Source organism: Thermobia domestica, chromosome 2 (genome assembly GCF_964235325.1).
Source record: "Thermobia domestica chromosome 2, izTheDome1.hap1.1, whole genome shotgun sequence".
Lineage (NCBI taxonomy): Eukaryota > Metazoa > Arthropoda > Insecta > Zygentoma > Lepismatidae > Thermobia > Thermobia domestica.
Window position 1 is genome coordinate 47,417,820 of NC_137455.1, and position 19,922 is coordinate 47,437,741.

Here is a 19,922-nt window from a genome sequence, read left to right on the forward strand (position 1 = left end):
ACTCTGCATGTCCTTACGGAAAAAAGAAGAAAGAAAAGAAAAAAAAAACATTGGCTTTTATAAGAATGAGTCGATTTCCAATACACGAAGTTATCGTATGCATTAGGTTTGCTGTATAACGAGGAAAAGAACTTGTTGTTTTCCCTGGAGATGTGGAGGCCAAGAAAAAGATGGTGAATTCGGTTTTGAAGTTCCAAAAGTAAACTTTAAAATTGGATGGATGCTGTTTAAGTCTTTTACAGGATTAATCAAGTCTCGTCATTTTTTTATAAATTATCAACGTATCATTGAAGAAACGGAAATGTCTTATACATTTATATTGCCCGCTTTGTAAAAATGTTTTCAAACTGGTTCATCACCATATTCGCGATACTAGCACTCTAAGCAAAAACAGAAGATTACAGTGCATGTTTTTCACTCACGGTCATGTGATTTGTAAGGACTGCACACTTTTTATTCAATCTCAAAAAATTTTAGGGAAGTTCATACGAAGTATGGCTAGAAAAAAACCGGATTTATTTAGCTACTGGCAAACAACGTGTACATGAAGGTAAAGCAATGCATGATTCTATAGCACGATATCCTGCGTACTGAACTACAGACTACCCTGGATCCAGGTCAATCAGTTTTGCTGTGGTCTTTGTACAAAGCGGAACGTACGTCTGTGCTCCGTAGGAAAAATGTTGAGTGTTAAAATGGAACAGCGTGCTAATGTGAAGTTTCTGTGCAAGCTGGGAAAATAAGCAACAGAAAATCAGTGTACGTAGATTATTGCTTATCACGCACACAAGAGTTTGAGTGGTTTAAACGTTTTAGAGGGCCGGGAAACGATCACAGACGACCAAACAATTCTCCTGTCGGCCCTATCAGTTAAGACATTTTTGGCTAAACATGGCATTCCAGTATTAGATTACTCGCCATATTCGTCGGATCTTGCTCCGTGAGACTTTTTTTTTTTTATTCCCCACTGTGAAATCAGCCCTGAAAGGAGCCAGATTTGAGACAGTAGAAGCTGTGAAAAGAAAAGCGACGGATGTCATGAACATGATTTCAAAAAATGACTGGCAACACTGCTTCCAATAATGGAAGAATCGTATGGAACGATGTAAGGATCGTGAAGGGGAGTACTTTGAAGGTGATAAGAGTTCCCATTGTGCAAATTGTCCATTAAAAGATTTTGTAGCAGCAGTCCGTTCTTTTTTCTAGTCACACCTCGTATTTCATTTTATATTACTTACAAATAGACACACAAAAAGTTGGGAATAATTTTTAACTTTCAATTAAAGGGTGTAACTCTAGTTTTCATCTGAGCAATAATGCTAAAAAGTGCAGGATGACATTGCTCCATTGTAAAATTTAATTTTACAGTAGAAATGTTTCCATTGAGCTAATGTGTCACTTTTTCCAAAACGAACTTCGTAGATCCGTGATATATGACACAAAGTCCACATATCCTGTTAAAACAAAGTTGTTAATACATATTAGCAGTTGTCCTCACTTTTGCTCACTCTTAAATTGGACAATAACGTCCAAAAATTAACTTTACTGCTGTTTTCGTATTGATTGAGAACATGTTTGGATGGTTCAATTTTTTTCTGTAAATATTCCAGATGTATTTTATCGTTACCAGATATAAGTATCATTCCTAAATTTTGATTCTATCATAAACTTCCCACGCGAATATGAATTTACACAATTCGGGGACGATTTGTAAATATAAGCGGGAAGTTCAATTTCTTTTTAGTAGCGGGGAAAGGAAAGTATTTGCTTCATTATGTTTTAATTTGATTTAATTTCTCGGCTATTTACAGAGTGTCCCAAAAATAAAATTTCGAAGAAATCGAAATTTAAAATTCAACGAAAAATTAGCTCGAAAACTCTCTTCAAATGACTAAAATAGATCTACTACGACAAAGCAAATCATGTTGATTACTACACAGAATTTCTACTTCAAAGTAGAAAACAGGAGTCGCAACATTGTGAAATATCGCATGCCTCAATTTTAAGCCCATTAATAACATAATAGTCGAGATGTAACCTGAACCTCATAATATCCATCGTAGCATCTACTTAGGTTAATATTATAGTTCAGGGTAATTTTGTTTATAGAACTCATGTTTATAGAACTTTTCTACTGGATTTGATGTCAGGATTCATCTCTCAAAATATTCATTCTCCCTTTCAAATCGCCTTGTGTATAGGACCTAAATGCCCATAGGAAATATTTACATTTCAAGTACAAAAATCGAAATTTCAACAATTAATTGCGAATGTTAGGGGCCGCATGAACGGTTAACGGATATTAAATACTTAGGTACTTCTCCAATACATGTAAAAAATTCAGATTTTTAAAAGATGGTTTTTTTGAGAAAATGGCGTCTTAATGAAATTTTCAGCTTTTCATCATGCTGTAACATGGGATGTAATAATCAGAAACGTAAGTCCTCTACATTTTCAAGAGACTTTATGGAGTAGATTTCGGTGCTAGAAGCAGATGGTTGATATTGCTCGTGAGGACAGAAAAAAAAATATGTTTGAAGTCAGCAAAAATTTCACCAAAGTTGGCAACATTGCGAGTGAATTGCGCGATTCCTATTGGACCAATAGACGAATTTTGTCCCTACAACGAAACATACAACTTTATACTCTTCCTGCTATTGCGATTATGTTACTAAGTACATTCGTTTCTCTACAACAGAACTTTTAATTTGACATGTTTTTTTTTTTTTTTTTTTTGTTTTTTTGTTTTTCGAGCAATTCGAGAGGAGGGCGGCCATTTTGGAAGGCTGTATATCGAAGAAAATTTTTTTTTTCAGCAAAAAGAAAAAATATGGGTCTAATAATTTTGTATGTAGTTTCTTATTTTAAAAAATAAGCTAAATCTGAGACAGTCGTGTAGAACACCCTGGACGATTTGAAATGGAATCACTCAAAAGTTAACATACATGATATCTAATGTGATTGTATTTAAAAATATTATTCTTTATAGACATCAAATTTTGCAAAGAAGGACGAACCTGAAACAGTAAGTCTGAGTTCACATCCTTAACTAAAATACAGGCACATCAAATAAATTTCCCTAAATATTAATCTTTGCTTGCTTGAATCCTTGTCAGCTAATACTCCTGAATTCAAATAAGAGACTGACTTTAATTCAGCCGAAGCAATATTTTCCTGCAACTGTTTCTACATCCTACAATCTAACTGATGTAATTCTGCTCCTTCGTTTAAAATACGTCTGATTGGAATTCCTCCTATATTGCATAATATAAAGGGTGATGATGCATCCCGAATTTCTCGTAGCAATAATTATCATTACGATTGTCTTTCAATACAAACGGTATCTAAAACTTGATTCACACTACCTTTGCACCTCATAAAAAAAAAAATAAAATAAAATAAAAATAAAATAAAATAAAAAAACAGAATTCTTACGAAAATCTTTATTTATAATCTCATTGTGAATTTGTTATGAGGTGGAAAAGACTTAAGCAGACACTGATATCTCCTCTTCATAGCGCGACTGCTCGACAAGTTTAATTCGTCCAACTTAATTTCGTCGTATCAAGTTGATCCATGAAATTAGCTACCCATGAACCAGCTCCAGCTGAAGAATATCGCAGATTTAACGAAGTCAATGTAGTTATCCCTGGGATTGACAATGTATGTTGCTGCCGATAGAAAAGGACTTAATGTCGATTTTTCCAAATATATAGAAGGCAGCAGCAGAGTATGGAGAATATTGCTACACACAGGCATAGGAACTCATTTCTTGGATTTCAAACAATATTAGTCTTGATTGCTTGGCAATTTATATTATTCCTTTCACATATCTCTGCATTCCGATTGTTTATTCATGGTCTCCTTCCATATATTAATCTTTTCTGACCGTGTGATTCCATTTGGAATCACAAGCTTCCTTGGCTTTCATAGCGCATACATCGTTCCGAATGATTCCAAGTTGTCTCATACGTTGTAGTTATAACGCCCTGGCAATTTTGAGGAAAAAATGGATTTTCTTACTTCCTTAAACATATAATCCATTGAAATAAAAAAAAAATATATATATATATATTCATTTCCAAAACATAATTCAAGTCAGAAAGGGTTAAATTATTATTTCTCGCTCATTTACGGCAGAAAGTCGATCACATTAACTGCTAGTTGTAATAATTATAATCAGTTTGCACAGGATTGTATTTTGGTACTTAGTTTTATCAAACTTCACTTGACTAATACCACGACAATTTGGCTGAAATTCGCCCCTGTATTACTATTATTCCCAATATTACGCGTGGGATGATATTACAAATCTCTTATTTTTAAAGTTACATCTAACAACGAATTCAGAGAACCTAAATTTAAGAATCTGTCTTCCCTGGGGGTAGGAAGTCAAATATCTTGCACTTCTTTAACTTCTTGCACACAACGTTTATTCACTATAGAATGATCATCTATGATATATTACACGAAATCCAACAAAAGCTTTCTTTGTAGTTATTATGAAACATACATATTTTACAATCTAATTCCGCAACACTAATTATAACAATTCTAATTTCGGTTCCTGCAAATTCTGTAGATTCGAGTTTAGATTATTCCTATTTACTGTAATCTCTTCTTCCAAATTACAAAGGTGAGTAATAAGACTTTTAATATTTCCACAACCCAAACAGCAGATGGGCGTATATGGTGTGATCGACCGTAAGCACAAGCTCAAACTGGCCCAAGTGGTAGTGTGGAAAGCGGACTAGTTAACATGGAGGCCGCCACTTCGTTAGTATCTTCAGTCAGTTTTTAGTGGCAGTGACCATGAATGCTCAACAACGTCTGAAGCATGAACTGTTAGTGTACGAGTTTCAACTCTGGTGTAATGCTACGCGACAGCAACCCAAAATATTTGTTAAGCGAAAGGGGAAGGTGGAATGAACCACACCATAGCAACTCGACCAAGCACACGTAGCATCAAAAATTTCATGTAAAATTTCAGGTTGTAAAATGTCGATCAGCCAAGATCCAGCCATCCAAGGGTAACAATTTCTGAGGTCATACGACATGCCCGTGAGGAAACTCCATCCACCAGCATACGACGATTGTAAAACCAACTCGCCATGTCCCAGTCAACTGTAGTGCTCACCTTCATGAACAAGGGAAAACCATCAGGAGCTACCACATTGTGCCACAAGAGTTGACCCCAGCTCAGGCCCAGGAGAATGTGGATGTGTGCATACAAATGTTGCAAAATCCGCGAAATGTGTGTTTCCAGAATTCCGAATATGCACACACACAATGGTTGAGCAAGGGCCAACTTTCAGAACCGGTCGTCAAATAGAGGCATTTCGAGCATAACGACATGTTTTGTGTGTGTGGTGGAACTATGAGGGGATAATATCACTTCAGTTCGTTCTTAATGGGTCGTACTTTCAATGCTGGACTCAGCGCCGAACAGTTCATGCGAATATATGCTGCACTACGCACAAAATATCCTGTACTGCTGAAGCGAAAGCACACCCTGCTGAAACAAGATAACGCAAAATCTGACTGAGCTCGAAAAACGCAATAAAAACTTCTGAAACTTGACGGCATCAAACTGATGCCACACCCAGCATACAGTCCTGACCTTGTCCCTTCGGATTACTACTTGTTTCTGTCCAAGGCACACTTTCTGAAATTATGAACGCTTCAACCAGCAGGAGGTACAAACAGCAGTGACTGACTTCATTGTCTCTAAAAACGAGGACATGGAATCCACGTGGGATCGAAGAATTGCCAAGAAGGTAACTCCAAACCGTCCAGCATAAGGGGCTATAATTTGAATATTAACCTGTTTATAATGTACTGTAATAAATATATGATGCTGTGCACCAGATTTTTACACGACTTATGACTTATCCTTGTACTTTTCCAGTTTTAGAGATCAATTTCAAGGCTAATCTTTTTAAGCAATTTTATTAACTTTAGTATCTACTGTTTCCAGTACGACAGAAATATTACATTAACGTCAGTACACAAGTTCGTACTTTTATCTTTTACATATACAATATTACTGGATATAGTACTTGTATCAGACATTAATTTTAACTGAAATTAACATTACGTATTGACCAAGTTTCTACCGCTCAAACCTCTGTTTTAACGACGGACACTTCAGATTTCATTGATGACACCTGCTTCATGGTATTCCTAGTCATATATTAAGCATAATTACAAAGAGCAAGGAAAGGTATTTTGTCCGTTCATACTACACACTTCACGCGACTTACATTTTCTTAACTAGTTCGACTGTTTCAAACTATTTTCCTTGAATGACTACTATTACTAATACTATACTAATACACCACATACAGTAAGCGGCAGTAAGATTTATCTCTATAGGAGTTACTTATTTGCAAACAAGAATAAGCTACAAATACTTACGTTGTTTTCAGCTATACGAAACTACTGTAGAGCCAAGACCAAATTTAAAGTACAAGTGAACTTAAGAGTGATTAGTTTCTTTTACTGTGTAAAAATTACAACCACCAGAAGAATCCAAATGTCTACTTACGCAATAATGACGGTGAAGAATGATTTGCTCTTGAATATCCATCACCCATGTGAGCTTGTGAGTAACTATTCATGTCTATTTTCATCCCATCCAGAAGAGTAATTAGTTCTCCAACCTTCACTTGATGGCTTTCATGCTTCGATTCACCCATTAAATCCACTGTCAATTCAAGATTTTCACACTTGCCATTGTAATGCGTTAACACATCGAACAGATTCAGCCTTTTCTCACCTATTACACTGTCTTTTCGAAAAGTGCTGTGATCGAACACTCGATAATGTAGCTGGGAATGGGGTGTTACAAGCCTAAAATAAAACAAAAATGTCCTCTGAAATTTGAGGTTACTAGAGTTACATTATATTTAATAAACGTATTTTTAACTTGCTTGCTTTTTTTTTTTTTTACGCATAAGAAATTGCCTGAAACAGTAGGAGCAGAATCTACAGCAAATAGTACCTCTACTTCCACACAAATATAGTATTTAAGTTAACATTAAGTATAAGAAAAGGATGTTTGTAAGTTTGAACTGGAACTAATCTTCGTAGCTACTCTACGGAATTGGATAATTCTTCACTACTGAAAGGCACATTCCTTCGAACAGTTGAGATACCTATAATTATGCTTTGATTCCACTGAAACGACCAACAGCGTGAAGAATGAAACAAATTACGTGAAAACTTGGTAAGTGAATGTTTATGATTATTACATGTTACTTTGGCAGAAGCACGGAATTTAATATATGGGAATTTAACGATACGTAATAAAAGAACATTTCATTTACTTACAAATTTTAGAAATTCCTCCACGAAGAAAACGGAAATAGAGGACAAGTTTTCCTCAACCACTGGGTGTAATGACTTGAAATTTAGTATAATTGTACGAGATTTTGATATGTAGTCACTCGCACGAATCGAGGAAATTCCACCCTTAAGAAGCAAGAATCGAATTTAATATGGCGGACGCAATCGGTGATAAAGAAAATTATTTCTTCATGAAGCGTACGACAAAAATAAAAGATCTTGTATATATTGGATTATTGTCATAATATGAATATCGCATTCATTTTCTCAAATTTGAGAATTCCAACCCGAATGATGAGAAGTATACCCAATACGGTAGACTAAGGGACTCGTTTTTGATTGTTGGATAAGAAAGGCAAGACATCTGCTATAAAAGGTCTTTATTACGTAATACGATTATTTCAATTTCCATGAATGTTGCAAATACACCCATTAAAGGGATGAAGGATGAATTTAATAGGACAGTTTTTTTTTTTTTTTCCAAATTCAAACAAGAAGAGTACGAATATCGCATTCCTTATTTCAAATTTGAGAGTTCCAACCCGAATGAATGAGAAGCATACCCAATACGGTAGACTGAGGGACTCCTTTTTAACTTTTGGATAAGAAAGGCATGGTATTTGATATAAAAGGGCTTCTGTACGTAATGTGGATATTTCAATTTCCACAAATGTTAGAAATACATCCCTAAATAAAGGGATGAATTCAATAAGTTAGATATTTTTGTTTTTAGATTCACACATTAAGAGTACGAATAAAGTATTCACTGGGACAAACTCAGGAAATTTTATTATTAGTGAATTGCTGTTACTGATTTAATATTGATGAATTTTAACTATTATTACACATTTCTTCTTAACCGTTAAGATTACAAAATTGATGCACAAAGACTTTTTAATTTCATAAAACACAATCTGTCATTTACTTCAATACGGAATATGCAGAAAAAGATAATGCAAAATACTGTTCTCGGTACCCTGAGCGACATTTCCGTGTTTTATGCACACAACAAATACCCCCACATTTACTGAAGGCAGTATTTTCCGTTCCACTTTATGCATCTTGCATATATAATTCTTTTCCACTCGAACAGCCCATATGGTCATCTTAGTGACCTACCTCCAACCCTTTTTCTTCCCTTCAAGGTATTTAAAAAACACTAAACCACATATTTAATTACTTAAAATAAAAAGTGAAGGAAGCCAAGATATTGACATATTATTGTAATAATTGCAACCTGCACTTTATTTCTTTTATATCGAATTTCCAAAAATCCTTTCTTACTGGTACCTTAAGTCGGTAATTCTCAACCATTTTTGACTGATGACACACTTCGCTGAACGACCACGGTATCGCAACACATTATTTTTTTATTAATAATAATAATACCGATATTAACAATAATAACAATATTTCTCAACTAAGTATCTGACATCCTGTGTACGTAGGCCGATGTTAATACGCCAGCACTTTTTAAATTTTATTTATTTATCTATTTATTTATTTATTTATAATACATATTTCTGGGTATTACCTGTATCTATGGAAATTAAGCACGTCATAGGATTAGAGATACGAATTAGATTTCTGGACTTTCAGCATCTTTGGATTTGCAGCCCATAAATAAAATTTAGCAATAACAGTTTCTGTGTTGGAAATGAAATGAAATCTTTCAGTTTCACATCCCACAATTATGCCGGCTAGGCTAAAGGAGACAATGATGAGAAATGAATGAAGTGGGAGGAAACGGGATAACCCCCTTCCAAAACAAACTCCACGCACACGGTGTTTATTCACCACAAAGTTCACTTGGCGCGAGCGGGGATCGAATCAGAGATCCCACGCACCAGAAGTGAATGGTCTACCACTGAGCCACCGCGCCCCTAGTTTTAGTGTTGGGTAATGTACGATTAACACATCGGCTCTCATCCTAGAGTCCACTAATTCTCAATTCAATATTTTCCAAATTGCCTCGCGATACCAGAGTAACATCAGAAACAGTGCTGATACCAGATTCATAATCGAATTCAAGATCATGTACACCAACGGCATGCGCGCTAATCATTTGAACACACGGGCACACACTAAACGTATCATTTGTTTCTGTTGTTTAAACTCTATTTTCAGAGGATTAACATATGGTGCCGATCCAGAACCAAGATTAGCACTGTTATTTGCCGAATCTGGCAAATTGGGCTACAGAGTTTTATGTCGTTTTGCATTAAGCTAATATAATTATATTATTAATCATAAGCATGCAATGAGCATGTTGTCATAAATATGATAAAACTTTTACCAGTTATCGAATTGTTTCAAGTTGTATGAATAATTACAATTTTTTAAAACCAAGGGCACAATTATCGGTGAAAGATTTATAGAAAAAGGGAAAGAGATGTATGTTGTATTTATTGATCTAGAAAAGGCTTTTGACCGCGTGAATTGGGAATTGTTATTGGGAGTTCTAACAAAGATAGGGTTGGAATGGAAAGATAGAAGACTCATAAGAAACTTATACATGAACCAACAAGTAAGTGTTAGGATAGGGGAAGAACTGGCGGAAGAGAGTGCAATTGGAAGGGGAGTTCGACAAGGATGCTGCCCCTCGCCAACACTATTTAATGTCTATCTAGAAGATATAGTGAAAAAAAGCCTACATGATGATGATGGCATTTCGGTAGGAGGTAGAATGATTAGATGCATAAGATTTGCAGACGATATGGCGCTTGTTGCAGAATCTGAAAAGAAAATCAATAAAATGTTAGAAAAAATGAGAAAGGGCTTTGAAGAATATGGGATGAAAATAAATGTTAGAAAGACAAAAGCCATGGTGATTGGAACGAAGGGGTCTGTGTCAAATATAAAAGTAGGAGGGGAGAAAATAGAACAAGTGAATAGTTTTCGATACCTGGGTAGTATTCTTAGTAATGACATGAAATGCGAACGTGAAATAAAAGCAAGGATAGGAATGGCGAAAGAAGCCTTTAAAAGAAAGAAAAGTCTGTTTTGTGGGACCTTCAGAGTTGAGAAAAAGAGTTGAGAAAAGACTCATAAAATGCTTCATGTGGAGTGTTGTACTGTATGGGGCGGAAACGTGGACATTACGTAAAGGTGATGAAAATCGACTGGAAGCCTTCGAAATGTGGGTGTGGAGAAGAATGGAAAGAATTAGTTGGGTCGAGCGGAAAACGAATGAGAGAGTGTTAGAAATGGTGGGTGAGAAAAGAACATTTTTAGATATTATTAGGAAGAGGAAGAGAAACTGGTTGGGACATTGCCTAAGAAGAGATTGTATCATGAGGGACGTCCTAGAGGGTATGGTGGCGGGAAAGAGAGGAAGGGGGCGAAGGAGACTACAATTAATGGATGATATTAAAACAGAAAGATCATACGCGAAGACGAAAAGGTTAGCGGAGGACCGTGGACCATGGAAGCTTCTCAGCTGCGGCAAGTGACCTGCCAATAAAGGCAGAATACCTATGATGATGATGATGATGATTTAAAACCAACTGACTACTACTTTTGGAAAAAGGAAGACTACGGTATCCATTATCTTCACCAATATTCCGGCTGCTGACACAAAACGAATGAACAGGCAAATTATGGACCTTAGTGAGTCACCGCAACTTCAAACTAAAATTGGTCGAAAAATAGATAATATCGCTATAGGTAATCGTTAATATCGCTATCGTCCTTTCGTAACTCAATTCAAATAATTATTTTAAATTTTTTTAATAGATAAGGTACTTCACATATTGAATGTAGGATATATATATATATATATATATATATATATATATATATATATATATATATATATATCACAAATAAAATCACAGCTAGTTATAACTCACATACAACACATCCTTGTGAAACTTCTAACGTTGTCAGATCATAACAAATTTTTGTTTCAAAATTTTAGTCTCACATCCAAACAAAGGAAATCTAAAAGAACGAATAGCTGAGAAAATTATGTGGAAAATGTGGTGAGGTAGATCATTTCTTATTTCGAAATGACCTTAATTCTCTTTTTAGTGATATAAGTTGAAAGATCAGAAACTACGGAACTGAATGCATTTATAAATATTTGTATGAAAAGGAAGTTCCAACACGATGTAAACAATCGTTATACAATCACATCTATGAATTAGCTCTATATGCTAAGAACAGCTTTGCCCACACAACGATATGAAAAGCTTACACAGGCTTTTAACGTCTTCAATAGAATGTTTGGTAGCGTAAATACGTTCACGCAAATCTAGGACAACATCAGTGACCGCTCCAGAAGTCAACTAGAGGGAAGTCACATCGAAGTGCTGAACTAAGACACGTAAACAAAGAAACACGATCGCGCGCTTAACACACAATAATAAAGCGTATACACTCATTCTCAGATTGCTATTTATTTATTTAGAATTTCTTGTAATAATGTTTTCAATACTTTGTATTAACTATAAAATTCACATATTTGGGTATTTACAAAACCCTTATTTTCAGCACCGGATACTATCGTGATAGTAAACTAAATTCCCACGCTAGGAAGCGATAAGGAAATAGCTTATTCTTTCAAAAAATAAAATCGTGCAGGGAACATTATTTACAAGGGTGAAAGAAGTCAATCACTGCAAATTCTTAGTTTCACTTTCCCGAAGGCGTCTTACGGTTAATGACAGACGAAAACTAATTTCTTAACATTTATACTTCACATTAAAGTATTAGTTTAATGTCCCAGAAAGAGACAGTAATCACTGAGTTAACGATGTAAGTATAAAATGAATGTGAAGAACTTCGAGAAAACACGCTCACTTGGTATTTATTTACCACAAAACACTCATGATTTGAACATCCCAGAAGTGAACGCTCTACCGATTACGCTACTGAATATATGTGTGTGCGTGTGTGTAAGTTTGTATCAACATGCAGAATATTTCCAACCCGCAGTCTGAATTATAATTAATTGCTTGGATCAGTTTATTTCATTTAATGTAACACGTAACAATAAACAGTCACTAAGAAGGAACCTGTTTGCTTCCCTAGGTCCAAAACCTAAGGACTTTGGAGAAAAACAAAAAATAGAACACCAACATATGAACATAATGAAGATCCCTTTACGATTCTTTTTTTCCCTACAGTAAAGGTATGAAGATATCTACATTAAAACAAGAGATATGTAGATATCTACATATCTACATTAAATGCACATAATGAAACTTCGTTATTTCCACAGTCATTTAATGCAGGATAGGAAACTCAGATAAAATCAAAACTAGTAGGAACGAAAATGAAGCTGGAATTATGCGAACGTCGAAAATTAATTTCCCATTAGATCATTTCGTGGATGATTCACAATATGATATTTCACTTCGCAAATGAAAGTAAAAATAATGCGCTCAACTACAGAACGCAAGATTGTTACATATCGTTAGTGGAAAACACAAGTAAGTTTGCAATTTTGAAGTTGATGCACTCGATTTCAAATGTTCTTGAAATCTCATTCTTAACAAATCGGAATTCCCTGACTTTCCCAGGTCGCCACTCTGTATATATACTTCAAAGTAATTAAGTTCGTTCTGTTTTAACTATTTTTGAGTAATATTAATCTAATTTGTGAAATAAATAGATTTTGCGATAAATGATGTTATTATTAAAAAACATATTAATATACATTCAAAACTGTGTTTCTATTTCCAACACAATAACGTCTTCTTCATCGCTACACCTGGATTGCCTTCGTTTGGATTTGAAACTACTGAAATTATATAACAAATATGTAACAATTTGGGAACATTATATTAGTTCTCTAAAGATGTAGTATGTGAATTAAATATCAGATATCATTTGATTTGTGTTCAATTTGATACGAATGCTTCATATATTCACTATGTGATATCTTCAACCTGATTTTACGATGTGATACTATTACTACAATAAGCACTACCCAAGCTATTAACTTACACAGTGAAAGGTTCGTTCCATTTTGGCTGATAAGTACACTTCACTACTTCAGTCTTCCTTGGACTTTTATCGTCAACAGATAATTCTACATACGGATTCGGTTTCAAGAAGCTACTTCCACGAAGATGAGCACTTTCAACTGAAAAAGGAAAATGAAAAAAATAATAATAATAATGACGAGTATTTTATACAGTACTATCACAGTAAAATAATAAATGTTTAGGAATTTCTTAAAAATATACCTAATATCACAACTGCAAATTCCTTTCCATTTCCAATATAGTCTTCTATATCATCAGTGCTGAAGAGGGACTCTAAACTTAAATACACAAACAAATAGGGTAAACCCTAAAATGACGGGAAAAATATTTTGAGAATCTACTAAGGAAATGAAGACAGAATTAGAAAAAAAAGAAACGGAAATGAGATATATTTTTCTGGTATATTTTGTATACCCGATATAGACGTAGTAGAGAGACGTACAGAGGTAGTAACAGCCACAAAGAAAGACAGAAAAAAAGTGGAGATGATAGAACAGCAGTAGCACCGATAATGAAAGTATGGACCCCACGGTTAAAATCATAGTACAAGAACTATCAGTGGACGTATAGAGAAAGAGGAAATGAACAAAGAATTAGAATACTAAAGGCGACCAACTGAACATCATTTTTTGTTATGTACCGTTCAGGCAGAAAGGTGTACCAATAGTTCTTGTAACTCATTCAGAACTTGTTACTTGGTGGTAACTTCTTTGTCACCTTCAGCATTATTCTAATTTTCTGTTCATTCCCATTTCCTCTTTCATTAAAGAGTGTGGTCCCTCCTGTCTTCACCAGCGCTGCTATTCTAGCATCTGCTTTCACTTTTTTTTTTTTTTTTTTTTTTTTTTTTTTTTTTTTTTTTTTAATGGCTGGTACGATCTCTTTGTATGATGGCTCTATTATGTATCTATTGGGTCCACGAAACGTATCAGTATAATTTATCTTCCATATTTCCGATTCTTTTCCCCCAATTGTCTTCATTTCCTTAATAGGTCCAAATTTTATATACTGAAATCGGTGTAGTAGCAATATTTTCCCTTTTTAAAGCTTTTACTTTAGAATAATTATTTGTAGGTATGACTCAGTACAGAATTCTTTCATAATTAATAGCCTTATTTGTGTGTTTGTATTTTTAAAACTCATATTGAAATTTTGCACTACTTTCAAATCAGAAAATCTATCTTTAGCCAATTTTCAGTCCATCCAATTGTTAAGTACATGCGCCAAAATTAGTGACGTTAAAATTCGAACAATTCATTATTCGATTCGAACAAAATGCGTGATTGAAATAACTGTTCGAACGATAACAAATAATTATTCGAATACTGAACATTAATATTCGGATATTCGAATAACAGTAGAAAAATTATTCGAATAATTTTAACAGTACTAATCAAAACATACTATTTACGGGTATGAGAGGAGAGTTTTAATAGCTAGGTAAGTGTTCAAATTTTTCTAACCAGACTGTACCCAACTCATTAAATTATTGTAGTGTTCTTCTTTTACAAGTTCTAAGAGTAGCAATACAGAGAATGGCTCTCGCGCGTTAACCTCGTTCGGAAGTAAAACTAGTTACTTTACTTGAAACGTTTTATCATTTGCTGACGGTACCAAAAAGAAGACTGTGTACGATCTATATATTAAAATGCCACGTTTATATGTTTGTGGTCAAGAGAAGTGTATATGTTTGTCTCCAATTCTTTTGACAACGAGACCTCGAAAAACCACAAATGCTAGAAACGTGCCATTTTCACTGGTCGATTCCAAATCTTGTGTAGATTGTCGTTTTAAATGAACATTTAAAAAAATGACCGTTATTTCTTTATTACATTTTTAGAGGTACACTGGAAGGGTTGGAATTTTAAAAAAGGTAAAGCTTCATATCTTACGAGTTATACATTCCAACACCACATATTTATATACAAGGATTGTATATCACTCAGGCGTTTGTTTCATGACCAAATGATAACGAAAAACAAAGGATAACCCTTTCTCCAGTCTAAGATGAATCTTTATTATTTGAAGTATTTTGCCCAATGAGCACCAAATATCATTGACATTATAAATTGTGTATGTAATGTATTTGTTTATTACATACTGAATGCAAGAAGAAAGAAAACACTGATCACACATGAGTTAGAAACCAACCGTAAGAGGCTCAAATCTTGCAAACGGTACGAGATATTGAAAAAATCTCCCCTTTATTGTACCCCCTGCGAATTTTATCAAGATGTGTTTCACTTGTATCTGTAAAGGGACATGTACAGATGTTTTGAGGAATGACAAGGAGATTCATGCTCATATGTAAATGATGCGCTGTGTAGAGAGCGCAGGTTCAGCTAGTTATGAATTGTTGCCTCCGAACATTACTTAAGCAAAATGAGGTGTTACGCATACAATGAAAAGATATACAAACAACAATAGGTGCAAAATTATAAGTTCAAGTTTCGGCAAGAGAACAAACAATTATTCAATAGATGATGAAATTTTCATTCAAATTTTGACTGTGACTGACGATAGTTTTGCAGTTATTTACGAAGTATACTGACTTTCAAATTATGAGCTAGCAATTGTTTCGACCAGGAAATAACTATCTTCGCCCATGGTTGATGATTCCTCTGTCAAACTATCGCAACTTCCCTCACCCCCAATATATCTTCTATCCAATTGGGACACAGACTTGATTAAAATTTGCTATTGTGTAGCATTATTTATAAATAGAAAGTTAGTTTATTTGCATTTACTGAGCATCGAGGCTATATGAGACGTGAACCTACAGATCAACGGGGCACTTGAACCTCATGAGCTCCCACTGGGCATCGAATCCAAATCGAGTTTTAACAGATAATTAATTCGAGTGTTTCAATTATTTTTCCCACTCTATTTTAATACATATAGTAACGACGTTCCCTGGTTTTCACAAAATATTATTTTTTGAACTGAACATACATGAAATTAGCATACACGTAACAGTATACATAACCTCTTTGACTTTGAACTCTGATTTTAAGATGATGAAAATGGTAAAGTAATTGTGAATTAACCTTTAAGTGAATATGAATGCTTCAGATCCCCTGTGGTTTACCCATTACACTAAATATTAATACAGTAAGACTTGTTCAAAGCGGAATCGCAAGGGACCGAATTGTTTTCAAACTGAACAAGTTTCCACATTACACAACATTGCATAGTTATATTACTGTGAGTCTGAATAAATTATACTAATTTTAAGTACATATCTATAAGCATATCTACTGTTTAGAGTGTAGATTATGACTGATTTCATTTTTATATTGATGCATGTTGTAAAATCCCACAATATGTTTACCAATCACATTATTATTTATTACTCTTGTACGATAGCTTTCATACTCTACTTCACTGCACAGCATCACGCTACGCCACATCTTTAGGTTTATTCCATAGAAAACTAAGCACTAGGCCTAATTTTCCAAAGGTCTAATATAAGGAAGATCATTTCTGAATGATTTGGCTACAGCGAGAGCTTCACTTTGAGATACTGATCCAAATATGTGATGTTCTTTGACTATGTATTAGTAAATCATTCCCAAATAACTTCTCTAATTTCCTCGTTGCTGTTTTTCTTTAGTTTCCTCTTTATTCGACAGTTTCTACTTCATCTTTCCAATTTAGCGTAACATAAATTTGATCTTTCCGCACTTTAAATTGTATAATTATTTCCTATACAGAGAATCTATCTTTCTATTTAAGTTGGTTTGGAATATTATACGCCAAGGCACTCAGCATTATTCAAGGAGAAAGGAACACTGTTCGGATATTCTTGCATTTTTTTCATTACCTTCCGAGGCACCATCATTTGAACCCTCTCACAAGATGTGTATTAAGTTACGTAAACAGCGCAGAGCAGGCAAACAAGAAAGCGGTGAAAGTAATGTAGTATACTAAATATAAATACCTCGATCACGTATTGTTCTTAAAATATTTCTGTATTATTCATGTAGTTTCTAGTAATTTCTTGAATTACTGTTTTCTGTTTCCGAGTTGGATAGATTCTACATTATGCAAAAATATCGTTGTATAAAATATTTTCTTGGCTGGAATTAAGGAATTTCTTCACATTCGGCAATTTTCTGTCATAGCCACTGTTCAGCTTAGACAAGTTTTACTGTTTTATCATATTACTCTAATGTAATACCAGTCAATGCATTTTTTGCAATTCCATGATCAAGTAAATACTAAACTGAAGTTTCAAAATACTTACTTGTAACATTGAGCTGATGAAAGCCAGGCGATGCTGCTTCTGTCATTCTTAATATGAATTTAAATGTATATTACAAGCCTCAAGCACCAAACAGCACGTAATACCACCATGTCATTTTCTGTTCGTCAGTTGCGTCAACCTTTAAAAAATATAAAAAAGTATTTTTATTCACTATTTAACACGCAATACACATTATTATGAATCCTCCCTTTTCCTTTTTTTTTTTTTTTTTTTTTGTAAGTTTCAAAATATAAGTTTACTATCGCAATTTTACCGCCTTGCTCGCTTGTACTTATGTAATATTATAAAGTACATTAGTAGGCGACTTCAAATGTTTAGATGATGAAGTGATATGTTAAAATTAGTACTAATTTTACTTGTAATATGTATTACATTCGCTCTATTAGTCATTATTAATCATCAAGAATGCTCAATACCTAAGGGTTAAGTTGCCGATCATTGTAATTCATAACATTTTGTAAATATGCCCGTGCTGTGCAACGAAACTATGGCAATGTCTTTACATTTTGAAGAGTGTAATATTTTCCACTTTGCCTATTTTATACTATAAATAATAAACTATTCGCTATAAAACTAATATCTTGTAACATTCACCAACTATACACTTGGCTTCATCCGTAAGTCATGGTGTCTCATGTAAGTCATCTCATGGAAGTCATGTAAGAATTCTCATGTAAGCCATGGTGTCTAATAAAGCCAAGTGTTTAGTTGCCGAAACTGTTACAATATGCTAGTTTTATGGAAACTAGCTTTGCTCGGCGATTAGTTTGTTGTTTGAAAAACGAGCAAAAACAAAAATTGAGCAAGGTGGGTTCTTAAAACAATTTGTAACATTGTGGAGTTATATTTTTGATCAAATTTGAAGAAAAAGAAAATTTTTATCTTAATGTCTCACAATAAAGAAAAGATTACAATAAGCATTGGTAAATAAAGAAAAGAAATGATAGGCAACCTTGACCTACAAATCTGCACGATCAGAAATCCCATCAGGGACTATTCACATTAGAATTGAAAGTCTTACCACTGATATCTAAGCTCTAATAGCTTTGTTCTTTTACTACTTTAATAATTATAATCACAGCATTAATAACGCATAACACGAACTACAAGTTTTTCATCATATCTTTTGATTAACCTTTGAAGGAATAATATTATTATATACACTTATACGAGTATAAAATGAAATTGAAACTTGAACTCTGCGTTTTAACAGTTGTGTTTTGTAGACTAAAAGACACGGATGCTTAATGAAAGTGAATGAATGTGGTGGGAGAAACTTAATGATATGGTAGGCACCATCATCTGATATATTAGTGGCGTTGTATTCAGACGGATAGATTCAAAGTAGTTACCAAATCGAAACGAGCTAACTCTTTCGAGCCAGAGTCATTGTGTAAGAAAATAATTCACTACTATATTATTTTATCAATATTACTACAGCGACAAGTACGAAATTATATAGGTTTTACATGTTGCATGCCGATTCTATGGATTATAGATAATCGTATCGGTATATTTAGATGTTCATTCACCGTTGATTATTGTGTCTAAAATATACTTTGATGGTCAGTTTGAGTTTTTTCCCCGGAACCTTATTTCTTTCAATCCATTTCAAATAAAGATACCAATCTTCTGGTTCCACGAAGTAAATGATTCCTAGTTGCTTAGTTTTCCAATTTGATTCCTTTAAGTAAAGATTTATTCCTATAAATCGAAACTTTTTATCCCGATGAGCTGAGTAATTCCGAATTCCCTTACGGGACTCCAATGTGGTTCTTCCTTTATTCGAAGTACACGAACTACTTGTATTGGTTGAGAAGTTATTGCAAAGAGGATTTTGGGAGGATTAGGAGGGGGGGGATGATTAGATACAAAACGAGGGAAATATACAAGGAACGATTTCCGTGTTTCCGGATGTGGAAGTTCCATTTCTTCCTGATGAAACTCCAAGAAAAGTTCGATACCACCAATCTCTATACATCAGTTCAGTCTTTCTGAAATACTAATCTGCCAGGTAAACGTTTTTTCATATTGGTTTCTGTTAAAGAGTATATTTATCTACAACAAAGGAAGTAATCTACAAGGAATGTGTAAGGAACATTTACAAGGCTCGGTAGGTAATTCCACTCACGGAAAAAGTAAAAATCACAAACACAATGGGCTCTGTCTCCCTTAGCCCACAGGGAATAATGTAGAACATAACTAAGGACATTGTCTGTTACACTTACTCACTGCTATAATTATGCAATCATCCACAATACGTGAGAAAACCTTTAGTCATGTTGATTCTCTTCGAGATAACGTCCTGCCAAGAA

At 34.2% G+C, this 19,922-nt stretch overlaps 1 protein-coding gene across 2 annotated transcripts in view; it reads right to left on the minus strand.

Annotated features, from left to right (window-relative positions):
• Window positions 1-19,922, minus strand: part of Su(dx) (WW domain containing E3 ubiquitin protein ligase suppressor of deltex) — a 91,680-nt gene that overhangs the window by 65,796 nt on the left and 5,962 nt on the right. For both annotated transcript variants that reach the window (XM_081740893.1, XM_081740889.1), the window contains exons 2-4: window positions 17,587-17,725; window positions 13,300-13,438; window positions 6,548-6,852 (exon numbers count right to left, since the gene is read on the minus strand). In XM_081740893.1, coding sequence (XP_081597019.1) covers window positions 6,548-6,852; window positions 13,300-13,438; window positions 17,587-17,632 — 490 coding nt within the window. In that variant the 5' untranslated portion in view covers window positions 17,633-17,725. The remainder of the gene's footprint in view (window positions 1-6,547; window positions 6,853-13,299; window positions 13,439-17,586; window positions 17,726-19,922) is intronic.